General features: G+C 45.6%; 1 protein-coding gene across 5 annotated transcripts in view; it reads right to left on the bottom strand.

Annotated features, from left to right (window-relative positions):
• The window catches only part of LYN (LYN proto-oncogene, Src family tyrosine kinase), a 105842-nt gene that overhangs the window by 25849 nt on the left and 55800 nt on the right, over positions 1 to 24193 (bottom strand). For all 5 annotated transcript variants that reach the window (XM_074355066.1, XM_074355069.1, XM_074355070.1 and 2 more), the window contains 5 exons: positions 23982 to 24085; positions 22816 to 22965; positions 21357 to 21509; positions 8679 to 8861; positions 7382 to 7458 (listed from right to left, as the gene is read on the bottom strand). In XM_074355066.1, the coding sequence (XP_074211167.1) occupies positions 7382 to 7458; positions 8679 to 8861; positions 21357 to 21509; positions 22816 to 22965; positions 23982 to 24085 (667 nt within the window). The remainder of the gene's footprint in view (positions 1 to 7381; positions 7459 to 8678; positions 8862 to 21356; positions 21510 to 22815; positions 22966 to 23981; positions 24086 to 24193) is intronic.

Genomic DNA, 24193 nt, shown 5'->3' with positions numbered 1-24193 from the left:
TGGGGGTGGGGTTGGGGGTAGGAACATGGTGGTTGGGGGGAGGGAGAAGGCCGAGGAGGGGATGGAGGAGGAAGAGGAGCCGGGTTTGGAGAGCGGGCTCTGGAGACAGGACAGGATACCAGGGTTGCGGAGCAGAGGAGGGGAGCCTGGAGCAGGGATGGGCCCAGCGCCTGGCTTCCACCTAAATCATGGCTGGAAACCGTCCAGCCAAGTTCTCCCAGGGAGTTCTTGTTGCAAAATCCAGAGCAAGTTTCTCCGTTCCAATCAGCCCTGCCTCCTCCTTGAGGACCACGTCCCTCGTCCCCAGGCTGGCCTCCCACCTGTCCCCTTTGGCCCTCTTCTGGGGGGCTCTGTGCCCCCACATCCCCTTAGGGACCTTGTCAACCGCTCCCCCTGCAAAGGGACCATCCACAGAGCAGCACCTAGAACTCCCTCCAGCTCACGCCCGCTTCCAAACCCCGGACCCTGCACTCAAGCACGTGACCACCTCGGACCTCTCGCCCCGGGCGTCCTACGACACTTCAACCCACACAGCAAAATCTATTTCCCTTGGTCAATGCCTGGCTCCCTGCAAACCCGGTGCTTACAGGGCCAACAGCTCAGCTGCCCGCCCAGACATCGGGTGTCCGGTTGGCTTCCTGCTTCTGCAGCCCGTGATGTGGCTGCTCCCTCTGCTGGGACCACGACCTCCAGCCCCTCTCCCTCCTCAACACATGGGCACACTGCCCAGGGCGACGTCCCACGTACAGAGCTCATCATACTCCTTCCTGCTTAGATCGTTGCCTTGAAGGAGCAAACTGCCACCAAGCAACCCGCCCCAGGTTCACGGCCAGGCTCTCACACCTGCCTCCCGCGGAGCACCAAGAAGCCACTGGGGGGAGGCATAACTCGCAGACTCAGCACAAACTCCCTCAGGTTTCAGGCCCCCAGACCAAGCTGCTCTTAGGTTTCGGGGGCCGGGTGCTGAGACATCTAACTCTGATGGAAACACTTCAGGATGACCCCTGTCCATGTCAGGGTGCCCCCTTTAAAAAGGGAGCTGGGACTGGAACACAGACATCCCCTCCCTCTTCCACCCACCTTTCCTAGTCTCGGGTTTAGAAAACAAAACAAACCAAATGACAACAAAAAACAGGGACAAAACAGAATCCTAGGCGCAGAGGAGCGCAGCGTCCTGTGGTTCCTGCAGAGGTGGGCTGGAGACACAAGCGCGTGTCGCAGTAAATACAAACAGCACCTGCAGAGTCCTCAGAGGTAAATAAACACAAAAGCATAAAACCGTAACTCTCGAGAGACCGCTGGCTGAGTATAACCACCTTTCTGCTTTTCTCAAATACATTTTTCCGTTATCTACAGGAGTTTGCGCCTCCTGCATAACTCAGGCGTTGACAATACCTCCAATTTTCCTTAACGTCCACGTCTAGCTCTCAGTGTCCCTGCTCCCACTTTCTCAACACACCCCACCTGTAAATCCCCCACACCCCTTTTTTCTGCCCTTATGGACCAAGTCCACTCAGCCAGACTCCTCCCTACCTCCACCCCCCCGCCCCAGCTAGCAGGGCTAGCCTTGCCTCTCAGTGTCGCCTCCTCCAGGAAGCCTCCCCTCTCGCTGCTCCCTGCCCCACTGGGTTCCACCCTGCCTCCTCTGAAGACAGCCTGGGGCGCCCGTCCCACACAGCCCTTGCCTGGTCCCCAGCGTGCCGACCCCGGCCCGCCTGTTACTTTTCTGCCTCCCACACCAGGCCGTAAGCACCTTGAGGCGGATGCATCTGCCTCCTCCCACCCCTGGCACGTGCCTGGTTGTGCTCAGCACACGTGGCAGGGTGGGGGACGAAGGGGCACACCAAGAGCGGGTGGACACACAGGGCAAGCGAACTGCGAGCTCAAGACAAAGATCAGTTGGGCTGACGCTCTGCAGTCCCCTTCAAGCGTGTCCACGTCCACTGTGAGCTCTGAGCCGCTGGTGATGAGCCCTGCCCGCTCCTACACTGCTTCAATTAGATTCTCGCCTTGCAGGTTCCCTGATGGGTATCTGAAGAGGAAGTTACTTTGTGACTTACAGTAATGCTGACCAGAAGTGGCCGCCCCTGGAAAAAAATCATACCCAGAAAAGGGGCAGGGCTGGCACGCAAACCCTAAGTCCCAGCAGCCGCCTCCATGAGCTGAAAGCTTCTTACTGGTGCTAGAAAGTTTTCCAATCAAAATTAAAACAAGAAGGGGGATAGCTCAGTAGTAGAGTGCGTGCTTAGCATGCATGAGGTCCTGGGTTCAATCCCCAGTCCCTCTGTTGAAAAATAAATAATTAAAAAAAATAGATGAATGAATGAATAAGCAAATGAATGTAATTGCTCCCCCCCCAAAACAAAAACAAAAACAAAAATTAAAACAAGAAGAACTTCCTCTTTATTTGCTGTTAAACAACCAGTCATGGTTCCTCTGCTTAAACATTTAAACACCCCCACCGCCCAACAGCCAAAAAAAAAAAGAGTTCCTGTTTTACACTATTTTTAAATGACAGTTTCCTATTCTTTCAAATTTTTCAGAAGGAAACTGCATATGATCCAGTTTTGCAATTCTGCCAGTAACTCTGCTTTCATTTGTCCATTTTGTAAGTTTTCAGGGCTGAACTTTAAGCCTCAGACAAAATTCACTGTTCCAGGAAGATAACAGCGCGTTTACATGCCTGACACTGGGTACTACATGTATGTGATGCATTCATTTCCCCTTATGAAGAGCAATGTCAAAGTCTTATACCCCTTCATCTGGATACACTTAAAAGCATTAATTGTAACTCTGGGGTGATAATTCACGTAGATACTCTAAGTAGGAGGAGATTTTCGAGGTCACGGAACAGTAGCGCCAAGGCTATGGGAAAGCTAACCTGTGGCCCCTCCTTTCACAGATGAGGACACAGGGTCTACAGGATGATTTTCCCCAGGCTGGTCCAGGTTTTCTGACTCCTGGCTTAATGCTTTCCCCACCATTAACATCATCAATAGCTCCATTCACAAAATGACACTGATGTTTCTCATATTCTGGAGAAAGAGAAAACACTATGTCTGTAAGATATTTTATATTGGGGAAGGCTTCCAAGCTGTGGTTCCCCCATGATGCGCACTGGGGACCTCATATCCTGATGGCCATGTGACCTTTTCAGCCAGGGTGGTACCCAGCTCAGATGATTTTGTGGAATTAACTGTCTCTGCAGTGCTGGCCGTTTCCCTCTGGAGGAGGCTCTTGGGCTTCAAAGAAGAACTGGGAATGCGGGGCCTCCCTGGAGAGTCATGCGTGAAGAGCTGAGATTAAATACGAAGTGGGGAGGGGACCTGGCCTCCAGGATGAAATGCAAATCAAGTCTGTCCCCTGAGGTTTCCACTCGTCGCTGCCTCTGACTCAAAATCTTGATGTAATTCTCCTTCCAGTTTAGGTAAATTAAATGCGATGACACCATCACTGAAGGGTTAATGTTAATAAAGCTTTTGAAAAATAAAGTACTTGCTTCACCCTGATGTTTTGGGGAGTGGGATGTGGAGGAGCGCCTTGAGCTGGACAACGAGGCCCTGGCTTGTCTTTTAGATTCTTTACAGGGAGACAGAATGAGACCCATGTCTGATGGTAGTGGCAAATACTCTAGAAACTTCAGCAGAACAGCCAGCTCCAGACACCTCAGATCCCATTTACCTCCAACAGACTGGTGGGTTCCAACTGAGAGTTATTATAAGGGAGCCCTAGTCTATATGACATTTTCTCAGCCAAAGGCCTTCCTACTAAACAGGCTGATCATCAAATGACCACAGACTGAGGTTTCCTACCAGCCTTATTTTTCCAATTTCCAATTAAATGTGGCTTAAACTTCAACACTAGGGGGCAAAATATAATCACTGTGTGATGGAAAGATCTACATCTTGGCAACAGAGAATGTTTTTGGAAAAAAACCACACAAAATATATCATTAATTCTGATAATCATAATCACAAAAGAGGGAAATGCTATCAGCATAGTGTTGGGTGTGAAATGATTGCAGGGCAACTGTGATCATGGGATGACTGTGGGGTACAGGGGAAAGAACCAGTTACCTGGAGTCAGAAGACCCAGGGTGGAGCCCAGCAACTCTCCCCACTGGTCTGTAACCTTGGACAGGTCCCAGGTCACCTCCTCATTTGTAAAAAGCATTAAATAACAATATAAATGCACCCAAGGTCATTGGGCTCAACTTAAATGATGGAGACCGAAGTGCTTTATCAGCTAGAAGGGGCGAAAGAAATGCACTTGTTGCCAAGATTATTATAACACCTTTGTCTTCCCCGTTTTCCACGGCAGTTTTACCCACACGTAAATGTCCATTTCATTTTTCGGTCCCTTTTGCACTTGAGGGACGCAGCCTCCAAAGACTGAAAAAGGCTTTGGTTCCCTTGACCTGAATTACAGGATGATTCCTCTGACCTCCACAATGCAACTGTGACTTCCCCACTTCTTTCTCTTCTCCATTTGTCAAGTCTACAATTCTATTTCCGCTTCTGCTGAAGGAAATTCCCACAGATTTCACCCCTTCCTCCTCCAAGTTCACTTTTCTTCTCTCACATGAGGCAAAGGCTGGAAGGGAATCAGGCCAAGTCACTCTGCTTTGAAAGTATCCAACTTCCTTTGCAAAGAGGTCACTTTCCTATTTCAGCACAAAAAGCACAAATGGCTTCATTTAACACAAGAAGAAAAGCACCGCACAGAGCTGACAGCCTCATTCTCCATTAAAAGGGGAGGAAGGCGGTGGGGCGGTGTGTGGGGGGGCTCAGAGATGGGCTGGGGAGTGAGGCTCACACTTGGGCTCCAAAGAGCCTTTTAGGACTAACTCATCCTGAGACAGGAAGTGATGAAATGAAGCCCCCACATGAACCGAGAGGCCATCACGTGCCCTCACCCACTTCCTGTCTCGACTGGCACTGGGAGAATCGGGAGGGGGAAGTGGAGGGGAGGGCAGGGGGTCAGTGGTAAGGAGAGGGAAGAAGAGGCCATGTGAGAGCCTGGGAAAAGTTCCAAGGCTGCCCCTCACACCTCCCCCACCACGTCCCTACTCTTCCGGGGCTGCGAGTAAGTAAACGGGTTTATTTCTAATCTGTCTCCCACTGCAAAAAACTGCTGAGTTTAACTATGTCCTCTTGTGAACACTCAAGTTCCCGAATCTCTGATGCTACCGCCGATGCCAGTGAAAGGAAGAAAGTATAAACACGTTGCACAGACTACTCATTGTTCGACTTCAAATACCACCAGGACCCACACAGTTCTGCTGCTTTCCCGTTTCCACTGTCACGGTCACGAGCAGGAGAAGCGTGGGAAAGCCTGGACTATCAGGCACCAAATTGCCCTCTACCGCCTCGGGCCGGCTTTGTTAGTATTCACCATCCCGGAGTCATTCACTGCGGGAAAGCGGCAACGTTAGCCACTGGCGCACGATGGGGAGGAAAAGGAGAAAAACATCCAGAGATGCCTTTCTTTGTCTGGAGATCATTTCAGAAAGGTACCCGGAGGAGGCGCGGGGTAGCACCCGAGGGAAGGGATGGCGTCGCAGTGGGACGGGCAGCGGGTGTGGTTAGCGGGGAGGATGTGTGAGGTAAGCGGTCTTGGGCTGAGGCGGAGGAGTCAAGGCCCCACCCTTGTTGCCAAGGTTCAGGCCCCTCCTCATGTTGTCAGTAGTTTAATAAGAAAAGCCACCAGCAGATGAAACGGGATAATTAAGGGGCAGCAGGAGGTCTCACGAGCGCCCCCTTGAGGGATGGGCTGGGGAAGGGTCGGGGTGAGGTTTGCTCCCTGAACAAAGATGGAGCCAAAAGGAGATGGAATTCTCTTGTAAAGACGGTGAGTTTTGTGCTGCTTAGGGACTTCGTGGGTGCTGCTGACCTGGTGGCCCTCCCGCAGACGCTCAGCACTCCATGCACTGAAACTAGATGTTGCACCTTTACTGCAATGACGGGGGCCGTCGTCCCCAAGTTTTCCCAGGCGTCCAGCAGCAGCCTCTGAAGTGCCGTGTCCACGCCAGCTCGTGTGACTTAATCCCCACAACAGCTCCTTGAAGCAGCAAGGACCATTCCCAGTTGACAGGAGAGAAAACTAACCCACGGAGGCGAAGGCCCTGCTGACAGTGGCGTGGCCACCGAGCGGCAGGGCCGCGGGGCAGACCCGGTCCAGGGCGCTGGACTCCAGTTCCGCCCACACACTCTCCTGCACAGCGCGGGTTCTATCCCTGCTTCCTCCACGCGCTCCACCTGTGGGCTAAATCATTCCTTTGGCCTCATCTTCCTGGGAAGGACTTACCAATTCCCCAACTTTTAAAAGACGGTCTGAGGAAGGAATGGGTAAGGAACGAGGACCATTAAGACCTGCCTGTTCCAGAACTTCCAGAAATCTCCTGTGCTACTTTGGGCTATCAAAGCCTTCCCAACAGAAACCACCCGTGACCCATACTGAGAAACAAGCAAGGAGCCGAACGTGACTGACTAAGGGACACAATGAAACCACTGAACGTCAGTAGCGGGGCACCCTTCACGTGAGCATTTCCTTGGGACCCCAGGCACGGTCCTGGGTTTCCGGATAACTTCCCTCTCCTGTGAAGTACACTTCAGAGAACACGATTCCAAAGTAAACACATTGGCAACAAATGCTATGAATGAATGTTTCCCAGAATCCCAAAGACACACCCAACAAGGAGGAGTGAAAGCGGGACAGAGCAGGGAAGGAAGACAGTTCTCTGTTTTCAGGAACACCGAGGGCTTAAAGCGTCAGTACTTTAGATCAGGAACTCAGCTGCACACGCGCATCACTTAGAAGGTGCTGGGCTTCATTACTATATATAAAATAGAGACACAACAAGGACCTCCCGTAGAGCACAGGGAACTATACTCAACTTCTTGTAATGAGCTGTGATGGAAGACAATCTGAAAAAATCTATGTGTAGGTATGTGTATGACTGAATCATTTTGCTGTACACCTGAAACTAACATTGTAAATCGACTACACTTCATTAAAAAAAGAAGAATGAAAAAAAAGATGCTATGCCTACACCGCGTGGAACTGCTCCTCCAAAACGCAGTGCACAGTGATTGGTTCAGGGGCGCTGTTTCTTACCTCTTGTGCGGAAATGGATACAAGTCTAAGGAGGCGGACCTGGGTCAGAGACGAAGGCACCCGGGTCAAACCTCGCCATGGGCACACTCGCTCCAAGTGAAGCCCCCATCACTGCCTCCAAGGACACGTCCTTTGGAAGGCCTTTCTGTCGCCACCACCACTGGGAAACCCTCAGCGCCAACGCCTTCTCCCCAGACAACGTCACCCTGAGTCAGAAGCAGGGAGGTTTGCAACCTGACCCCAGGCCGGCGTTTTCATACGTCACCTGAGCAGAGAAGTCGATCAGCTTCGGAAGCAGCACTTTGCCCCCCTCATCGCTCTTCAGGAAATCCAGCAAACTGCCTGTTGGTAGAGGAAGAGCGCGTTAGTGCAGTTCAAACACACAAGAGAAAATTCCAAACAAAATTCAAGTGATCCTTTGTGATTAAGAACACTATTAGTGGGGGACAGGTAATAGCTCAGTGGTACAGTGCATGCTTAGCACACACAAGGTCCTGGGTTCAATCCCCAGTGCTTCCATCAGAAAATAATAAAATAAATAAAATTAAATTATTAAAAAAAGAATACCATTAGTTAATTAATCCAAGAAATATTTATGGAATTCCTGCTTCAGCGTCTGGTCCTGAGTCTGGTTTCTGGGCTAAAACAACCTAAATGATGCGGCTTTTTTTTTTTTTTTTAACAATGTCCTTGTTTGGAAGAACTCTGAGTGATTAATATTCTGAAATAGTAACATATTAAATAAGAAAATGTAATAATCCTCTTTCTAACCTATTCAGCTATGACATCACACTACTCTCCATTCTGCATGAGATGATTACTAAATCTGGGCTACGGCTTATGATTCTTTCCTTCCTTCATTCCTTCTGAAAATTCTGATTCTCTAGAAGTCATGAGGTGGTTTGTTAGTATCTCTACCGACCCGAAGGGAGAAGGACGGTGAGTCAAACTCCTTCATCTGAAGGTGACCACAAATGTTGCTTAAAACCTCTTCTTCAGTGACTCTGTGATTACACGGGAATTCCACCTTGACAAGTTTTTAAATTATGAACATTTCTCAGTCACACCCTGAACACTTAGATAGTGCTAAGCGGAAAATGAACTGGCTGTGGAATGCTGAGAACTCACATTTTGAACACATTACAATAATACCTTATTTGAAATGCATATTTATTTATTTGACGACCATTTACTGGGGGCCTACTAGGTGTGGGGTACTACTCTCGGGGCTGTTCTGTGTGTAAATGGAGACAAGTGCAGAGAAACGAGGACGAGGATACATCACTTTGACAACAGATGCCGTCCAATGAGGTGGTTTGTGAAAATGCTTAGTGTTCCTGTATTTTCTGATTTTTTTGGGGTGGTGAGCATGCTGGTTTACGATTTATAATTTAAATATAAATATAATTTATAGTCATTGTATTCTAAACATGAATATAATTTTTAATTTGAGTATTCTCTGGACATTAGAGGTCTTCCTTTGCAAGCCTGGGGCGGGTGGGGCGGGGGGCTCACCCTCGGCCATGTACTTGGTGATGGGGGTGGGTGGGGCGGGGGCTCACCCTTGGCCATGTACTCGGTGATGATGTAGATGGGCTCCTCCTTGGTGACCACGGCGTACAGCCGCACCAGTTTGTCGTGCTGCAGGGTCTTCATGAGGTTTGCTTCCTCCAGGAAAGCCTGCACAGACATAGTGCCTGGTTTCAAGGTTTTTACGGCCACCTTGGTACTATTGTTGTAGTAACCTAGGAAGGGAAAAGAAAAGAGGCCACGCTTTATCAAACCAAAACACCAAAAACATCCTGCAGAGTTTGAGGAAAATTTAGTTATAGGTAGAAAAAACTTCTAAACTCTCTAGAATGTTCAACAGTATCTAAAACTCTGTATATGTGACATTAAGGGGGGCTGAGTAAAGGGTGTATGCTCTTCCCCCCAAACCTAAAATTATTCTAAAATCAAAAGGTTTTTTAAATAAAACAATAGTAAAATCCCATATGCACTCCACCATTTTCTCTAATTAGTTAGATTTCCTCTAATTAATAAAATGTTCTTTACCCAAGACCAAAAAAAAAAAAAAACCACCCCACACCATAATTCTACATACTCTTACACACCCGCACACACTGACAATGATCTGGAAGAAAACACACTAAAATACACAGGGCACCAGCTATCTCCAGTCGTGCAATTATGAGTGATTTTAATTTTGATCACCCTACCTTGGTGATTATGATTACATACTATTCTATAATCAGAAAAGAAACTTTGCACTTGAAAAAAATTATTTACTCTAACTTTGACGTACAAACAATACTCTAGGATCAAATAAGCATTCTCCAAAGTTTTCTAAGAGACGTGGATGCGGGTGATGCTGGGGGAAGGAAGGGCTCAGGGCTGAACCTGCCGGGGACCACTGCCCATGGCGCCCGCGCCACCCCGGAGACACTGCAGAAGCACAGAGAGCCCGTCAGTGAAGATGCCTGTCCCACTCGGTCAACCTCAGCATTTCCCATGCTTCCTTGACCACAGAAGACTTCTTCATGTACCTTTTCAAGCCCCACGGAATCGCACCTGGGGAAATACTGCCCCCTTAATGCAGTTCCCCCAAGGCACCGCTTTTCTGGGAAGTTTGAGCTTGATTTTCTCCTGGGAAAGCCTTTTCTCAGTGGTTTGCAAAGCAGAACTACAGAAAAATCACACGCCCCTTTCCTTTCCTTTCTGTTTCCACAGTTCTCTAGCGAGTGCAGAAGCAGGTGAGGAGGGAGTGGCAGCCGGTCACCACCGCGAGTCACCCTGCTGGCTACCTCGACCTGGTGTGTTACAGCTCGGCAGCACCTGCCCCAAGAAACACACAGTCTAAGAAATGGTGATGTGAACGTGTTCAGTCCCTTCTCCAGGTCACATGTTACCTGCTACGCACAGCATATACTCAGGGAAACTGAGAATGATGCTCTCGGGTGGCAGGATCTGGGCCGCTTTTACTTTCTTTTGTTCCTTTCTCTTTTGATTAAATTTGTGAATAAGTATGTATCTTTTTTTTACAAAAGGAATTTTTTTTCTTATTTTTTATTGTAGTGTAGTTGATTTACAATGTTAGTTTCAGGTGTACAGCAAAGCGATTCAGTTAGACACATACACACATATGTATTTTTAGTTTCTTTTCCATTACGGCTCATTGCAAGAAATTGAATATAGTTCCCTGTGCTCTATAATATGTCCTTGTTGTTTGTCTATTTTATATACAGTAATGTGCATCTATTAATCGCAAACTCCTAATCTATCCTTCCTGTCACCTTTCCTCCCGGTAACCACAGTTTGTTTTCTATGTCCATGGGTCTGTTTCTAGTTTGTAAATATAATTTGTATTTTTTTTTGATTCCATATAAAAGTGACATCATATAATATTTGTCTTTCTCTGTCAGACTTAGTATGATAATCTCTAGGTCCATCCTTGTTGCTGCAGAGGGCATTATTTCATTCTTTTTAATAGCTGAGTAATATTCCACTACATACATACATATATATGTATGTATATATATGCCACAACTTCTGTATCCATTCAGCAGTGTAGGAGGGTTCCAAAAGGAATTATTTTTACAAAGAAAAGGGAGTATGTTTCTACTTCTACACTTTCAAATGAGCAAGAAAAAGTGTTAGTATACAGCTAACAAGCAACTTAATTTTTCTTCTGATCCTTAATACTGATTTTTCAGCTAAAATTTTTCCTTTTATATTCCCCTTTGATTTGTACCTAGTAGCAGTGTCCTACAGAAAAATGAAGAATGAGGTACATAAAATAAAGTAACTGTTACAACATATGGCTAAGACAGTAATGGAAAGCTTACAAAACACTGCCCTAGGTCATTTTCAAAAGCCACAACCTACCTGAAACAATGGAATCAAGAATATATTAAACTGATTTTCCATCTAAGTGCGCAATTACAAACAATAGGATCTTTCCTATGCCTCTTAAAAGTAAATTTAAGGTAAATTCCACCAACAAAAGTCCTTTAATATTATCTGAATCAAGAAGTTTCCATTGTAAATTTATTTAAAAGTTCAGAAATGTACCCATGGCAGCACATAGCAAGATGTAACAAGAAAATACATCTTCTCTGGAGAAAAGGGAACCCTCCTGCACTGTGGGAATGTAAATGGCTGCAGCCACTACAGAGGACAGTATGGAGGTTCCTTAACATTAAAAATAGAGTTACCATATGATCCAGCAACCCCACTCCTGGGCATGTATCTGGAGAAAACTCTAATTCAAAAAGACACATGCACCCCAATGTTCATAGCAGCACTATCTACAGTAGCCAAACATGGAAACAACCTAAATGTCCACTGACAGATGACTGGATAAAGAAGATGAATGGATCAGCCATAAAAACCGACACCATAACGCCATTTTCAGCAACATGGATGCTCCTGGAGAATGTCATTCTAAGTGAAGTAAGCCAGAAAGAGAAAGAAAAATACCGTATGAGATTGCTCATGTGTGGAATCTAAAAAAAAAAAAAACACAAAACAAAACAAAAAAACAAACAAAGCATAAGTACAAAACAGAAATAGACTCACAGACATAGAATATAAACTTGTGGTTGCCAAGGGGGCAGGGGGTGGGAAGAGATAGACTGGGATTTCAAAATTGTAGAATAGATAAACAAGATTATACTGTATAGCACAGGGAAATATATACAAGATCTTATGGTAGCTCACAGAGAAAAAAATGTGACAATGAATATATATATATTCATGTATGATTGAAAAGTTGTGCTCTACACTGGAATTGGACACAACATTGTAAAATGATTATAAATCAATAAAAAATGTTAAAAAATCCTAAAAAAAATGAATGGATAAAGATATATAAATATATATAAAATGGAATATTTCTCAGACATGAAAAAGAATGAAATAATGCCATTTGCAGCAACATGGATGGACCTAGAGATTATCAGATAAGTGAAGTAACTCAGACAGAGAGAGAAAAACAGCATATGGTATCACTTATATGTGGAATCTAAAAAAATTGATACAAATGAATTTATCTACAAACCAGAAACAGACTTACAGACATAGAAAACAAACTTAAGGTTACCAAAGGGGAAGGCAGGGGGAAGGATAAATTAGGAGTTTGGGATTAACAGATACAAACTACTATATGTAAAATAGATAAATAACAAGGACCTACTGTACAGCACAGGGAACTACATTCAATATCTTGTAATAACCTATAATGAAAAAGAATATATACATGTATAACTGAATCACTGTGCTATACACCAGAAACTAACATTGTATATCAACTAGACTTCAACAACAACAACAAAAACACCCTCTTTGATACATATAACTGACAAAGTACTAGTGTCCAGGATATATAAAGAATTCCTACAAATCAATAAGAAAAGTAGAAAGATAGGCAAAGGCTTGGATGGGCATTTTAGAAAGGAGAAATCGTAATGACTAACATGCTTGTGAGATCTTATTAGTAATCAGGGAACTGCAAGTAAACCCGTAGGGAGAGACCAGCATCCAACAAGACCAGGATTACAAAGTGTGACAATCTTGAGTGCAGGTAGCGCCAGCCCCTCGGCAGGGGAACAGGGGCAGCTCCTGCAGGCCCTTTCCTGGGCTCTTTTCTGAGCATCACTGAAATTCAGTTGTAAAGCTTCTGCCTTCAAAAGCATCCTCAAGGGATGTTGACAGAGCAGCCTCCTTGCAAGTGCAATTATCTTGAGTGACCATCCCCATGGGCTGTGCCAACATGGGGACCACATCCACCCAGGCACCACTCTGGTGTCAGGAAATGGAACACTGCGACCCCTTGTGCATCACTGGTGAGAGTCTAGCCCAGACAAGCGCCCTGGAAACTAAGCTAGCAGCATTTAGTAGAGTTGAAGATTCATACACCTGTGGTCCAGCAAATCCACTCCTGGTCATCTAGAGGAACTCACATACCCCTGCACCAAGCAGCTCAGAGATGCTCACAGCAACATCGTTCATAGCCGCCAAAACCATCAATGCCAACTCCATTGATAAAGAGTGAGAAACAGGTAGGATTCATTTATATAGAGTTCAGAAACAAGCAAAATGAACCTACATTGTGTAGGGACGCACACACATCCCCACATACAAGGGTAGGAGAACTACAAAGAGACATCAGGAAATTGTCACAAAGGTTAGAATAGCAGCTGCCTTCGGGGCAGGTGGGGTTATGGTTGGGGAGGGGTAGTTGGGGGCTTCTGGGTGTGATCGCAGGAGTCACCACACAGGCTTTCATGCTGTCATTAGCTGTGAACTTGAATTATGTAACTTGGTGTGGTATGCACTTTTCTGTCCGCTTGTTACAGTACATAGCAACAAAGGAGAAAGAAACAAAATGAGTCTCCTTCTGTCATCATAAGAGCCTGGGGACCTGCTGAGACTTCCACGTAACATAAAATTATGGGAGGGGGCAGGGTATAGCTCAGTGGTAGAGTGCGTACTTAGCATGCACGAGGTCCTGGGTTCAATCCCCAGTAAAATAAAATAAAATTATGGATAAAGGATGAAGGAAAAAAAAATGCTTTCCAAGTGTAGGGGAAAAAATGATCCGGAAATACTGCAGCTGCTAAAGATATTTAAAATGCTGATAAGGAGCCGGAGATCACAGTGAATAAAACAGCTGTGTCACACAGCGCCAGAATGGCAGCAGCTTCCGCTCGATGGTCCCCGAGGGCTGGGGTTTTTGAACAACAGGGCAGGTTTCCATTTGCGCTAAAGGCACGGTTTTTATTCAGCGCTAAGGATCGACTGGTCCTTTACCAAGCTATTCCCCAGCAGTGTGCAGGCTCAGCGAACGCAGCCACAGAGACTGGGGTTGGCACTACAGATGGAAACGTGATCTTTCAAAAAATCTTTTGAAGGTGGTAAGTAATTCCTCCTGGGATGCCACCCTGCCACAGGTAAAGAAAGCCGATGTGACAATTTAGGAAAGTCCAACTCCAGCTGTGACCGGCTTGTTAAGAAGTGCCTAACTTACTATCGCAAAATGGAGAGTGGTTTTACAGAAAAGATGCGTGTACTTGATTTTCAAAGTCGGCTGGTGGTTAATCTCAGTGCAGTTGGCTCCAGTGAAAATTTATCACGCAAAATCAATTCAGAATAAGTTTACTTTCTTTGACAAAGTCTCTTTAGAGACCGACTGTTAACAGGAAACATTACCCCTCACGTCACGGATGGGTCAGTTCCCTTGGAATCCAACAACCCGTGGAGGAAAACGTGTCACCAAGCCAGATGCCAAAGGATCACAGGAACAAGAGGAAACAGCTTGAGGGAGACACTCCTCTCTGTTATCCCTAACCCCCTGCTCCCCCCGAACAGGCCACTTCCTAGTATTTGTCCACTGTGCTTCAGGCCAAAAGAATCCAGACCACAACATGCGACTGGTAGTCAAAGAACCATTTCTCACGCTTGTGAAAATCTTCTCTCGCTTGGTTAACAGGGACACAATTTCTAATTTGTTGTCCGTTTTCTATCGATGAGAAAAGCTAGCCCACTTATCCCTTGAGACGTTGTGCAGACCTGGCTATACACCTGGTCCTCAGTCAGGATGAGATGTCCAGACACACGGGGAGGGGGGCATCCTTAGACCCCTGGTTCGCGGCACATCACCCATCACTGTTCTTCTGGTTGGATTCCCCAGACACACGGGGAGGCGGGCATCCTTAGACCCCTGGTTCATGGCACATCACCCATCACTGTTCTTCTAGTTGGATTCCCCATCTTCCTCTGCTTGATGCATGTGACATATTGACATGATTTCAACAGCTAAGGAGGAGGTCCCTGGCTGGCACCAAATCACAGAACCATATCCACAAAAGATCCCAGGGCAAAATCTCCTACTTCTTTCCTTTTCTCCTCTTTATTTTCCTTCCTTGCTATCTTCCTTCTTTCTTTCCTTTCTTCCCTCCCTCCCCTCCCTTTCTTCTTTTCCGTCTTTAACACAAAACTAAAAGGAGAAAAGCACAACTGAAAAAACAACTATAGGGGGAGGATGCAGCTCAGTGGTAGACTGTGTATGTAGCACGCACAAGGCCCTGGGTTCAGTCCCTGGCACTCCACTAAAAAGCAAAAAATAAATAAACCTAATTACCTCCCCTCCAAGGAAAAAATTTTTTAAATTATATGGAAATTCAAATGACATAAAGTAGCCAAAACAATTAAAAACAAAATTAAAAAACTGTCAATATTAATATCCTAGCAGTGATATTACACTATAGTTTGGCAAGATGCTACTGTTGGGGGAAACTGAATAAAGACTACACAGGGTTTCTCTGTATTATCTCTTCTATATATGTGATAGCTTTATTAAAGCATAATTCAGATAGCATATCATTTCCCCATTTATAGTACACAATTCATCAGATTCTGTATCTTCAGATTGGTGGGACCAGCACCACAATCCACCACTGAACTTCTTCATGGCCCCCAAAGAAACTCCGTACCCAACAACAGTCACACCCCATCCTCCCAACCCCCTACCTGAGGCAACCGCTCATCTACTTCGTCTCTACAGACCTGCCCATTCCAGCCTTTTCACATAAATGGAGTCATGTCATACATGGTCCTTTGTGTCTGGTTTCTTTCATTTATCATCGTGGTTTCAAGGGCCATCCATGTTGTAGCATGTGTCTTTTTACTGCTAAGTAATATTCCATTGCATGGATATACCACATTTTGTTTATCCATTCACCAGCTGATGGATATCTTGGTTATTTACATTCTTTGGCTATTGTGAATAATGCTCTTATGAACATCTGTGTAAAAGTGTGTGAGCACACGTTTTCATTTCTGTTTTGTTTCTGACAACTGCATGTGAATCTTTAATGATCTCAAAATAAAAAGTTTAATTAAAAAAAAAAACAAGACACAGCTTATGCTGAGTGGGGAAATCCCGGGTAATTTCTCTCTTCTGTTTCATAAGTCTTTGCTCTAATTTACCAGACTATCTTTATAATAATATTAAAAATTTAATAATAACAATAGTTCTTAAATGCTGTCAGCTGGATTAAGTGTTTACCTGTACCACCTCATTCAGTTTCTACACCGCCCCTAAAAGCTAGGTTCTATTACAACCCCCATTTCAGATGAGCTTCTGCTGTCTCTCTTTTAAAACATTATTAGCAAATCAAACAAATGACCTAATTTTAAAAATGACCAAAGAACTTGAACAGACATTTCTCCAAAGAAGACACAGAAATTGCCAATAAATGCATGAAAAGATGCTCCACATTACCAACCATTAGGAAACGCAAATCAAAACCACAATGAGACACTACCTGACATCCAGTAGGATGGTGACTATAGACAAAAAACCCACCAGAAAATGAGAAGTGCTGGTGATGTGGAGAAACTGGAGCCTTTATGCACTGCTGGTGGGAATGTAAACTGGTGCGGCCACTATGGAGGACAGTGTGGAGGTTCCTCAAGAAATTAAACACAGATCTGCCATATTATGCAGCAATTCCACTCCTGGGTATATACCCAAAGGAACTGGGAGCAAGGTCTCAGAGACCGCTGTGTGCGCATGTTCACGGCAGTGTCATTCCCAACAGACAAAAGGCGGAAGCTGCCCAAGTGTCCATCAGTGGATGAACGGATAAACAAAATCCATTGTTTATGAATCACTATGCGGTAATCTATACACTGTGTAGTTCACATTCAATGGAATAACGTTCAGCCTTAAAATGGAAGGAAATTCTGACACATGGACGAGCCTGGAGGACATCATGCGAAATGAAACAAGCCAGTCACACACACACACAAAGACATACACGGTATGATTTCACTTATTTGAGATTCCTAGAGGAGTCACATTCATAGAGAAAGACAGTAGAATGGTGGTTACCTGGGGCTGGGGGCGGGGGGAGGGGAGTTGTTCACAGTTTAGAGACCCAGTTCCGCAAGATGGAAGTTCTGGAAATTGGTTTTACAATGTAAAAATCTACACCAGAGCTGAACTATACATTTAAAAATGGTGAAGGTGGTAAATTTTACGTTATATGTATTTTAACACACACACACACACACACTCAACAAATCTATACAAATGATGAATTTGTACGAGATTTTCACCCTCTTTCAAATACTCTAAATAAGAAGTGACACTCTGGATGGACCAGCTGCATGTTTTCCAACGTCCCATCCTCCTCTCCTCTAAGCCTCAGGTTCTCCCGGGCAGAACCTGGGGCCACGGTAAATACAAATTGTTGAAAATCAGTGTCAGCATCCCACACGTGGCGCAGCGGAAGGCCGGGGAAGGGTGGAGGTGGGCAGGAGGACGTCGCGTATCTGGAACCGGAAGCAAAGAGGTTTCCTCAGTCCCAGGATGGACCGAGGTGCTTGAGCTCCAGGTGACAATTCAGCACAGGGTTGAGCCACTGAAACTGGCTCTGAGGCTCAAGGCTGAGCAGCAGTTCTTCTGGCTGTCCCCTCCGCCCCAGCACCCCAGCTGCCTCTCCCTGAGCGCCCACGAGCTCACACCCGCAGCTCCTTTGGACTGGACAGGCTGGGCGGGCAAATGGCACCTGGGGCACCACCATCGTGGGGCTGGTAAAGAGGTCACCAATCTACTTGCTAGGGGCCCTCAAGGAACTATTAAGAAAACACAGCGGGCTATCACAGTCTCTTTTCCCTCAGAGCGGTGACCTCCCAGACCAGCAGGTGCAGACAGCACGCAGTTCAATGCCTTTACCCTGGCTTCTCAGCCGACCACTAGGAGGTGGGACCAGGGCTCCACACCCCACTTCCCAGGTAGGGTTACTGCTTTAGAGCAGACAAGGACGCCCAGGAAGCTTCCTCTAATTTCTCCGCAAGACAGATATGCAACTCCTTTGCCAACAAATGTCCACAGGAAGGTCTAAGTGGATTATTTATAGTTTGGACTCATGATTAAAATTGGGGGAAAATCCCCCACTGAAATGGAGCTTCCGGTGACTACAGTCAAACATGATGAGATGAAAATAATAATAAAAATCGACTGCACAGAGCCAGACTCCATGGGAAACGCTTCAGCTACATAATCTCATTCTTCCCTTCAGCAACTGATGGCATAGTTGTTTGCCCATTTTACTGATGAGGAAACTGAGGGCAGGGAGGTCAAATCAACTTGTAGATAACTTAGCAAGTGAGAGAGTTCAGGTCTCCAAAAGGCAGGAGCAGCTGGCTTCTCCACTGCCTTGAATGACTCCGGGAAGCTGCTTCTCTGATCAAATAGTGACAACCGCACTGTCTGACAAGTGCGGGAGATAATGGATGAAAATGTACCTCGATGGTGTAGCTGGGACATTCTTTTCTCTCCTCCTCCCCCTCCTCTCTCATCCCCTCACACACATGCAGGGAGGCAAGGTGGGCTCGGAGACCCAGAGGACAGTGAGATGTCATTGTGAACCCGCATCTTCCTGCCAGTAGGCTCAATGAAGAGACAAGGCTGGAAAGGGGAGGCCAGGGAGGCAAGGCAGAGTCCCCGGGTCCCAGAGTGAGCCAGGGGGTTGGAGCAGACGCGTGCTGGGGAGCGAGGTCAGAGCACAGACACCTGCAGCTTTTAGAGGAGTCGTGGCCTCTAAGAGGGCAGAGAATTCCAGTCCCAGGGAGTGCTGAAACCATCTGGGGAAACCGCTTTTGGATATTTACACAATTTTAAAGAATCTCCACACAGATTATTCATAAGCTACAACAGGGAATTGAAAAGTAACATTTATAAGAAAGAAATCTGGTGGATCTCCTTCAAATCAAACAGAACATAGGCAACAATGGGACCGACTAACACTCGGTGCCCTGGACGGGCGCGGGCAGACACAGCATTGCTCAGTACTCAGAGGCTACTCGTGCCCGCGGGCATGACCTGAGCGAGTCACCGCGAACTACGGAAAATGCAAATGAGGGATGTTCTACAAAACGACTGACCCGCCATGAAAGATGAAGACATGCCGGTCCAGATTCAAGGAGACTAAAGACAGGTCAGCTGAAGGCAGCCACGTGGTCCCAACAGCCTGCGGGACGTCCTAGGGACAAGAGGGGCAATTCGGATGCAGATTCTCTACTGGATGGGATGGATCAATGCGGAACTTCCTGACAGTGAGCCCTGTGTGTGGACGGCGGCCCTGCTCTCAGGAGATACCTGCCTAAGTATTTAGGGGTGAAGGGTCAGCACACCTGCAACTTACTCGCAAGTGGTTCCACACCAACAATAAAATACGCTGTGTGTGTGTACGTATGAAAACGAGAAAGTAAATACAGCAAAATGGGACTGGTGACTCTAAATGAAGGGTATACAATTTTTTCTTTAATGGAGGTGCTGGGGATCGAACCCAGGACCTCGTGCATGCTAAGCACGCACTCTACCACTGAGCTATGCAACGCTTATTATACTGTTCCTGTCTCTGTTCTATGGATTTGGGAAAAAGTATATTAAAAAAGAAATGAAAATACCTCAGGAGGAAAAGGTGGCAATTTTAAAAAAACGAGCAGAGAACAGTTTGACAGTTCCTTGAAAAGTTAAACAGAAATACCGTGTGACCCAGCAATTCCATGCCTACGAGGATGTCTGTACCCAAGAGAAATGAAAACATCTGTCCACACGAATGCTCAAAGGAGCCTTATTCACAATAGCCCGAAGGTGGAAATAACCCAAATGTCCATCGATGGATGAACAGGTAAACCGTGGTACAGCCGCACAATGGAATACTGTTCACCTGCAGAAGAGGAAGAAATTCTGACCCACACTGCAACATGGGTGAACCTTGAGGATGTTATGCGGAGTGAGACAAGCCAGACACAAAGGGACAAATGTCTGCATGATGCCACTTACACACGAGGTCCCTAGAGAACCACATTCACAGAGCTGGAAAGTGTGTCCAGACAGAACGGTGTCCAGGGGCCAGGAGAGGGGAGCAGGGAGTGTCTGCTTAACAGGTGCAGCGTTTCCTCCCGGAGTGATGGAAATATTCCGGAACTGGATAGAGACGATGGTTGCACAGGAACATGAATGCAGTAAATGCCACCGAACTGTTCACGTTAAAATGACTGATCTTACGTTACATGAATGTTACTTCAATAAAACAGAACAGGGTGGACAGAGAAAGGAGAGGGAGGCTGTGAGGGTTTGGGCAGCAGAGTGTGGACGGAGACACAGCCAGAGAGGGCACTCACGCCTGTGCGTCCGCTGACCGGACCGGAAACAGTGCCAGGGACGCACGCGGACCCCCGTGGAGAATGTGACTTGTGTAATTGTGAGTCGCCTGAAATCTGCTCACAAGTTCACAAAGACACAGCGCAGTCAGAATTAATTACGTGCTGAGTCATATTTAAACGATACTTTGGCTAAAGCAGCGACAACAGGAGAAAAACGGGCAAAGCTGTGATCCCAGGGGCCCAAGATTTTAGAAGGAAAAAACCCTCCCCTTCACAGACCCCTGGGCGTGAAGTGACCGCGTGGCGGCAGCAGGCTGAAGAGTCTCGTCTCTGCTGGGCTGGCGCGGGACAGGTTTTAAAAGCCGCCTGCCCCGTCTCCTTAGAAATCAAGTTTGCTCTCACTGACACGAAGCTGGCGCAGAAAACACGATCCACTGAAAAATAGTTCTCTTATTACAAAAGAAAAGGGAATTCACATTCACTATAAAAACTTTAGAAAAGACAGGGGGGCGGAAAGAATTGCCCCAGAGAAAGATACCGCTAGAATTTCGGTGGCCCTCTCGCCAGCCTGAGAAGGTGATACTTAACAGGGAGCAACGACTCGTTAATGGTGGAACTTTGAGCATCTTCAGAAACTTCCTTGGTGAGAAACTGCAATAAATCTGAGGTTTCCTATTAAACCCACTAGCAAGGATGGTCCTCGCCCAGGTGTACCTTTCCCTGCGATGCACGCCCATTTCCTGCCCTCATCACGTGTATCCAGAGAATCTGGTGCTGAGAGGATCACCAAAGAGCAGGCCGAGCAACCAGGATAAACGTCCACCGCCCCCTTCCTTATAAACATCCTTCCTTAAAGAGAAACCAAGTCACAAGGAAGGGGAGCGTCTCATCATGTAGATTCTGTAGGCTAGTTCTTGGTACCAGCTGGACAGAGAGAAACAGAACTAGCGATGCCTCTGAGAAAACTTTAGCATCAGGCTGAGAAAACTGACAGAAACTGGCTGGAGCCCTTGTTGCCGCCGCCTCCAGAGTGGACCCTGGCTCCTGAGGCGCACACTCACCCATCCAGACTTCCCCGAACTGCCCGGCGCCAAGCCTTTTCACCAGTTTAATGGACTCCCGGGGGATCTCCCAGGCATCTTTGTCCCATGGCTTCTGTGGTTTGGGACTGATGCAGGCCTTCTCCAATCTTCTGCACAAGCCATCTGATTGCTCTAATTTGAAAGAGAAAAGAAAGGTGGAAAAAGTCATCCTTTGTGTTTTACCAGCATCTGTAGAGAAGTCTGAACTATTAGTCTTATCATTTCCAACTTGCTGAGGTCTACGAATCTAAAATGCTTATGAAGGTTATCGTCGGTGTAATTGTGACTTTTGAAATTCTTAAATGAAAGACAAGTTTAAGACATACTTGATTTTATTTATTAGTAATGCTAATCTATAAAAATAAAAACATCAACATGAACAGAAATACAAAGGCCGACAGGTTGTCACACTTAATAAAATACGATTTTAATTACTGAGCCCACGTAAGCTCTTCAGGGCACATTGGTGGGGACGTGGTCATGTCACCAGGGGTCCCCAGTCCCAGTACAGGGCCAGGCTTCCGCAAGCACTCAGCACACAGGCCAGACGAATAGTGGATGAGGTAACAGAGCAGGAGTGGGGACTCCGCAAAATCTGGGGTCCCTGCACCCTTCATATTTGAGGTCCTAAGCAAATTTTATAATGTGTGTTCCCTTCCAGCAGGTTGAAGAACTAAGCAGTAACAACAGCTGCCCATCACAACTGACCTCACACAGCGAATGAACCAAAAGGCTGGTCACGAATTCAGCTTAGCAGGGCCGGAGAGCTTGGAGACGGAGGACCACTGACCAGATACTTCCAAATATTTTGCTGTTATTGTTGTTGTTTCTGTTTTCTTTTACTGAGAGTATGCACTACTTTTACACGCACATACACGTCTATACACTGGGACACAGATCTACAAAGCTGCATTCCTAGTCCAAATATTTAAAGATGCGTTATAAAACTATTCACTATGTGAAAATAATGTTCACTTTTCTCTTTGTAATTTTGGGATATTAACTGTCACACAGCACGAACTAGCTAGGAAGGACTGGGATAATTATTCACAAAGATCAAACCTGCCTTTGGATGTATACTTATAGATCAATTTAGAACCAATTCTAGAATATGATCCTCCAACTTTATCCAAAGGAAATATGATGCATAAAAATTTTATTCAGCATAGTGTTGGAAGTTCTAGCCACAGCAATCAGACAAGAAAAAGAAATAAAAGGAATCCAAATTGGAAAAGAAGAAGTAAAGCTGTCACTGTCACTGCAGACGACATCATCCTATACACACAAAACCCTGAAGACGCCACCAGAAAACTACCAGAGCTCGTCAGTGAATTCGGTAAAGCCGCGGGACACAAGCAATTTTAATATAAAAAAGTGACACCATGTATTTATCACAGTACACGTACTTTTTCTTGTCCAGCCTCGCATGTTTACTTACTTTGGTAATGCTTAATCATGTCACTGATACAAGGAAAAGTGATTCGTGGGGAGATGTAATAACCCCCATTGTCCAGACTTCTAATTTTGTAGTGCTTAATAACGTCACCGTGCATGGGGTCATAATCTCTGACGGACAGAGAGAAACTGCCTGTGAGGGAAGAAGTGCAAGCAAAGATTACCCTTATATTTTATAAATCAGATTGGGATTACACACACCATGGTACACATTGTGCCATAAAGATACGCAAACTATAAATTAAGCATGTATATAGTGCATAAAGTCCTATAAAAATTCTACTTGATAAACAAAGCTAGCGTTTTGTTTGCCGTGAAGCTTACCAACACTTCTCTGTGATGGGTTTTTTTTTTTTTTTCATTTCACTGAATTGGAAAGTTATTCTGATTTTTCTTTCTCTTAAAATTTCAAGATTTACTCTAAATAATAATGTAAGAGGCTCAGTAAACATAAAGCACAGTAAAAAATGACCATAATTATGCCCGCTTTTATGTTACTTTTAGCAGCAAAACTAATCATCTGAGTTTGTTATTTGTTATATCAAACTATAAAACGTTCACTACCAGAACACAGTACAGGCATATCTCGGAGATATTGCGGATTCTGCTCCAGACCATCTTAACAAATACCTTAATAAAGTAAGTCACACAAAGTTTTTGGTTTCCAGGTGCATATAAAAGTTTACACCATATTGTAGTCTATTGAGCGCACAACTGTCTATGTCTAAAAAACAATGTATTTACTTTAATTGAAAAACACTTTACTGCCAAACATAGCTAACCATCATCTGATCCTTCAGTGAGTCACAGTAGTAACATCAAAGATTGCTGATCACGGGTCATCATCACAAATACAGTAATAATGAAAAAGTGTGAAATAGCATGAGAATTACCAAAATGTGACACAGACATGAAGTGAGCAAAGGCTGTTGGAAAAATGGCACCAATAGACTTTTCTGATGCAGTGCTGTCACAAACGTTCAATTTGTAAGGAAATGCAGTATCTGGGAAGCTTAATAAAGCGGAGCCCAGTCAAACCACGTCTGCCTGGAACTCTTTTTTTTTTGGGAGGGGGGAGGAATTCTAGAACGGTTTCTAAGGGTGATTTCCTAGACAGTGTTTTATCAGAGGCCTTATGTGACTTCCTACCTTTTAATGTTTCACTTTCTCTGATAAGAAAAGCTCCAGCACTGTTCCCCGGGGCCAGAAGCTGCCTTTCTGCATCTTTCCTGGTTATATCCTTGAAAAACCACCTAAAAAGACATGCGAACATTTCACAGGTGTTATAATCCAGCGAAAGACAAAGATGGAGAAGAGACAAGAAACCCAACGCGACACACACGGCCTCCCCAGACCACACC

This window comes from Camelus bactrianus, chromosome 29 (assembly GCF_048773025.1).
Source record: "Camelus bactrianus isolate YW-2024 breed Bactrian camel chromosome 29, ASM4877302v1, whole genome shotgun sequence".
Lineage (NCBI taxonomy): Eukaryota > Metazoa > Chordata > Mammalia > Artiodactyla > Camelidae > Camelus > Camelus bactrianus.
Note: the sequence above shows the minus strand (reverse complement) of the source record. Positions and strands in the feature narration are given on the sequence as shown.